Raw genomic sequence first — 4,876 nt, forward strand, 5'->3', positions numbered from 1 at the left:
AGCTGGACCTCTAGCCATTTCCTCAACCCCTGGGTTGTTTCCAGAGACAGACAGCAACCATCCACACTGTTGTGACCTCCAGTGACCCAGAGAAAATTTCCTTTATCAGTGGTGAAGTCTTTCTTCTTTTTATTAGAGAAAAGAACAATCATGTCTTACTTACATGCATGCCCAGACCAGTACCCTAGGATCAGCGTCTGCAGGCCTAGCCCTTCTTCCCAACAGGACTGGTCTCCAGACGGTGGTTCTCTAAGAGGAAAATGATGGGGGTGAGGAGTAAGAGGGTGAAGACAGTTATGTCTGAAACAAGTGAATACATTTTCTTTTCCTCCTCCTCCACACCCCCCGCCCCGGGCTCATCCATGAAACCCTAAGAATTGCCCAGAATGTCCATGCTAGCTAGATCTGCTCAGCCTCATGGGGCAGAAAGGTTTCCAGCACATTCCCCATTAGCTCACCTGGGTGCCCAGAGTAATTCTCTGTACTCTGCCACAAACTGGCTGAGCATATGTAAGTTGATTTTCTGTGAAGGCTAACTTAAAATCACGTTGGTTAAAAAGATAACCGTATACACGCCTAACTCCCAAGACCTCCAGCTTCGCCCATCAAAGCCATGACACACAGACTATCTCAAGAACCACCTCGCTCTATCAGAGAAGGCCCCTCAGCCTCTTGAAGACCCGGCCTTTGTAGGCTGGAATCCAATCTTTCCATCCCTGAATGGTTAGCAAGATTTTGGAGAAAGCTTTGAAGTCTGATCATTTCTTATCCTTCCAAAGTCCTTAGATCACTCCAAGAGCATGTTCCCACTTAATTTTAGTCTAACCAAGTGAGGGATGGGGATGAGGGCCTTTCAAATGGAAACAGCATTGGCTGCATACCACCAGCTGGCTAGATCTGTGGTCTTGACCCCAGGACCCCATAGTTCCCTTCTCTTTGAGGTGAAAAAGATAAATCTAGATGCAGGAAGTTGCAGCTCTGGCTTGGACACAGGGTACCTGTCCACATTTTCCTTAGCTTAGGGATAACCACCTCACTAGGAAGGGTATCCTCAGACACATGAAAGAACTTGGTGTAAAACAGTCAGTCTTTGGGTGGAAAATTGTTTGGGGTTTTTGACAGTTCAAGGAAGGGTCTTCTCCGGTCTTCTAATCTTACCTAATTTTTGCCCCTAACTTTTGGGTTTTAGAATTGAATTAAGAACAGTGTAATGTCTACAGAGTGTTGAAATTGCTCTTCTGAGAAGGCATGGCCTTGGATTTTGAGAGGAGCCTGAAACGCCCCAGAAGCCTCTAGTGAGACAAATGTCTGAGAAAGGAAGCGGCTGACCCACGAAGCCCTTGGCTCTCAGTCCTCTATTCAGAGAACAGGCGCCACTTTACTCTCACTTTACTCTCCCGGGGTGGAAGTTGGAGCTTGGCTTTCTACAGGAATTGCCCCGACCTTGATAGTGTTTCTTTGTTACTCGTAAGATGAAGACTTGGCGTTGCACTGCAGGCTGTGATAAAGCGTGTCACGGGCAGAGCACATACGTTTGTGTTTGTGTAGGGGTGTGTGTGTGTGTGTGTGTGTGTGTGTGTGTGTGTGTGTGTGTGTGTGTTTTAAGGTCGAGAAAGGAAAAAATCATTCAGGGACAATCCCGGTGGCCAGTCAGAAAGGTGAGGGACTGGGACTTTGAAAGGGTTCACACTCCGCGCTGTGACTTCCTTGCCCTCCCTCCGCACTGCTTCAGAGCAGAGGGTTCATTTGACTTCTTTTGTATCCGGTTTTATGGCTCCGAACCCCTAGGGTCTCGATTTGCTCTCCGAAGAAACTTGTCCCATGAGCCGCTCTCCAAGGCAGCCCCTCTGTGTCCCCGCTTCTTTCTCCGGGCGGGGTCAAGGCGGGGAGGCGAGGCAGGTCGCAGGCTCGCGCGCCCCGAGCCTCCGCGAAGGGTCTGGAACGCCTGGCACGCGCGGCGTCGGCTCCCAACCCACCGGCGCACTCCGCGCCAACTCCACAGGAGGCCTAGAAAAGTCCGGCGAGGAGGGAAGACGCGGCGGAACTCGGGCAGGAGGCCGGCGCGCGCCCGGGTCTGGGGGTGGCGAAGGCGCCCACCCGACTGTCAGGCTGCCGGCCGGGTCTGCGCCCGAGGAGGAGCGGGCTCCGCTCGCAATCCGCTCCGCAGCCTGCGCTGGCGACGCACCCCCACGGGGACCTTTTGTGGCCGCGCGAAGACGCCCCGGGCCGCGCAGGTACTCGTCCGAAGAGCGGACGGGGAGGGACGCGAGGGGCCCCAGGCCGCGCGGGCCCCGCCTCCTCCTCGCCCCAGGAGCTCGCCGGGGGAGGAGAGCTGCCCCGGCCCCCGCGCCGCCGACCGGGCCTCCCTGCCCCCTCCCCGCCCGCACCCCGCACTCCGTGATTGGCTGACGCCGCGGGTCCCTGGCACGCGCCTGTGGATGTAGTTATAAGAATCCTCGCGTGCCGGCCCACAGCTCCAGCAGGTCGGCCACAGCCCTCCCCTGCGCAGCGCGGGCTCCGGCCAGAGCCCAGCGGCCGCGGACGCTCCAGGGAGGCCGGGGACGCCAAGCCGGCGGCCAGTCCTCCCTGCCTCTCGCTCACCGCCCCCCACCCCCGACCCCGGGAGGGAGAGGGCCGCCGTGCGAGCAAGAACCGCGCCGTCCAACTTCCAGACACCCCCCGGAGGCCCCTGGGCCCCTCAGGCCCCTCAGGCCCGCGGCGGCGCGGAGCATGGACGCGGTGCTGCTAGAGCACTTCCCCGGGGGCCTGGACGCCTTCCCGTCTCCTTACTTTGACGAGGAGGACTTCTTCACCGACCAGTCCTCTCGGGACCCTCTGGAGGACAGCGATGAGCTACTGGCGGACGAGCAGGCCGAGGTGGAGTTCCTCAGCCACCAGCTGCACGAGTACTGCTACCGCGACGGGGCGTGCCTGCTGCTGCAGCCCGCGCCTCCGGCGGCCCCGCACGCGCTCGCCCCGCCGCCCTCGGGGGGCCCGAGAGAGCCGGAGGACGGCGGCGGCGGCTACTGCTGCGAGGCAGGGGCGCCCCCCGGCGGCTTCCCCTACTCGCCCGGCTCCCCGCCCTCGTGCCTGGCCTATCCGTGCGCGGGGGCGGCCGTGCTGTCCCCCGGCGCCCCGCTGCGCGGCCTGAGCGGGGCGGCGGCGGCGGCGGCGGCGCGGCGGCGGCGGCGGGTGCGCTCCGAGGCGGAGCTGCAGCAGCTGCGGCAGGCGGCCAACGTTCGCGAGCGGCGGCGCATGCAGTCCATCAACGACGCCTTCGAAGGGCTGCGCTCGCACATCCCCACGCTGCCCTACGAGAAGCGCCTCTCCAAGGTGGACACGCTGCGCCTGGCCATCGGCTACATCAACTTCCTCAGCGAGCTGGTGCAGGCCGACCTGCCACTGCGCGGCGGCGGTGCGGGCGGCGGCGGGGGGCCGGGCGGCGGCGGGCGCCTGGGCGGGGACAGCCCGGGCAGCCAGGCCCAGAAGGTCATCATCTGCCATCGGGGCACCCGTAAGTGCGTCCGCAGTCCAGCTCAGGGAGACGGGGTCGGGGACGGGAAGGTCCGGAGGGGCTGGGTGCCTACTGACGGATGGATAGACTGCCCGTGAGCACCGGCGACCTTGAACACGCGTTGGCGTTTCGCAGGTTGTTTCCGCCCCTTGACCGCGGCTGGGAGGGCGTGAGTCCCCGACCAACTTGCAGCTCCCGGGATTCCGGGGAGGGGGCGCTGGGGGGCTGGGGGGTGGAGGAAGAGGGTTCGTTCTAATGTCACCTAAGATGCCTGTTCCGTCGAGGCGCCCGGGGAGGAGGAGGACCAGAGGGCACCGCTAGGAATCGAGTTGGACGTTAACGGTCTGTTTTCTCTTCTCACCTCCTCAGGGTCTCCCTCCCCCAGCGACCCGGATTATGGCCTCCCTCCCCTTGCAGGACACTCCCTCTCGTGGACTGATGAAAAGCAACTCAAAGAACAAAATATTATCCGAACAGCTAAAGTGTGGACCCCAGAGGACCCCAGAAAACTCAACAGCAAATCTTCCTTCAACAACATAGAAAACGAACCGCCCTTTGAGTTTGTGTCCTGAGAAGTCCCAGACCCTTCCGAGGATCTGATTATGTCTCTGTGCATATTGTACATGTAAATATCTATAATGTAATTTAAGAATCACATTTTTCTAATGGCAATCAACTGTTTGTTATTTATCTATTTATTATCCTGTCGAGTTAATGAAATAGACGATCTCTTTTTAAGTATATAATTTATATAATTTATCCTGATTTTCTATTAAAAGTATGCAATAGCCTATGATTCCCCCCACCCCGCACCTTTGGCAGAACTCTGCGTTGTTGGAAGAACTCTGGCCAGAAAACGTCATGCTAATTTATTGCCAGATATGGTTTATTTCTAAGCGATGTTAATAAATGCTATTTACACCTTTTTCTAAAAGCTTTTTGCTCAATACATGATGGGGGTAACTTTTTTTTTTTAAATAGAAGAATTAAGTTAGTCTGTAAAAGATAACTGAACCAGACGTGCAAAATGTAGCTATCTAGTAAGAAACCACATTTTAGTTCGATTTATCTGAAAGTAGGTGGGTATGACTTCTCTGCCTTTTGGCTAAGATCAAGTGAAAATGGGTGGGTTAGGGGGTTAGGCCCCATGTCTCGAAGAGGGCCCTTCACCTCCATTCCCTGCCCTAAATAGTAACGTTGGCCTGTATTTTTATCCTGTCCTCCAAACACCCTATAGAGGCAAATAAGTCATGGTGTATTTATTATTCCCATTTTTCAGAGGGAAAGCTAGGGCTCAGAGACGAATATTTGACTTATCCAAGGTCACCCCTACCCTCTCTAAGCATAGTGTTTGAGGTGAGT

General features: G+C 57.1%; 1 protein-coding gene across 1 annotated transcript; it reads left to right on the forward strand.

Moving 5' to 3' along the window:
- The first annotated feature begins 2,724 nt into the window (after positions 1-2,724).
- PTF1A (pancreas associated transcription factor 1a) lies at positions 2,725-4,171 on the forward strand. The gene is made up of 2 exons (XM_046010521.1): positions 2,725-3,514; positions 3,884-4,171. Exons 1-2 carry the CDS (start codon positions 2,731-2,733, stop codon positions 4,084-4,086), a joined length of 987 nt encoding a protein of 328 aa, XP_045866477.1. The 5' UTR covers positions 2,725-2,730; the 3' UTR covers positions 4,087-4,171.
- The last annotated feature ends 705 nt before the right edge of the window (positions 4,172-4,876 follow it).

This window comes from Meles meles, chromosome 7, assembly GCF_922984935.1.
Source record: "Meles meles chromosome 7, mMelMel3.1 paternal haplotype, whole genome shotgun sequence".
Taxonomy (NCBI): domain Eukaryota; kingdom Metazoa; phylum Chordata; class Mammalia; order Carnivora; family Mustelidae; genus Meles; species Meles meles.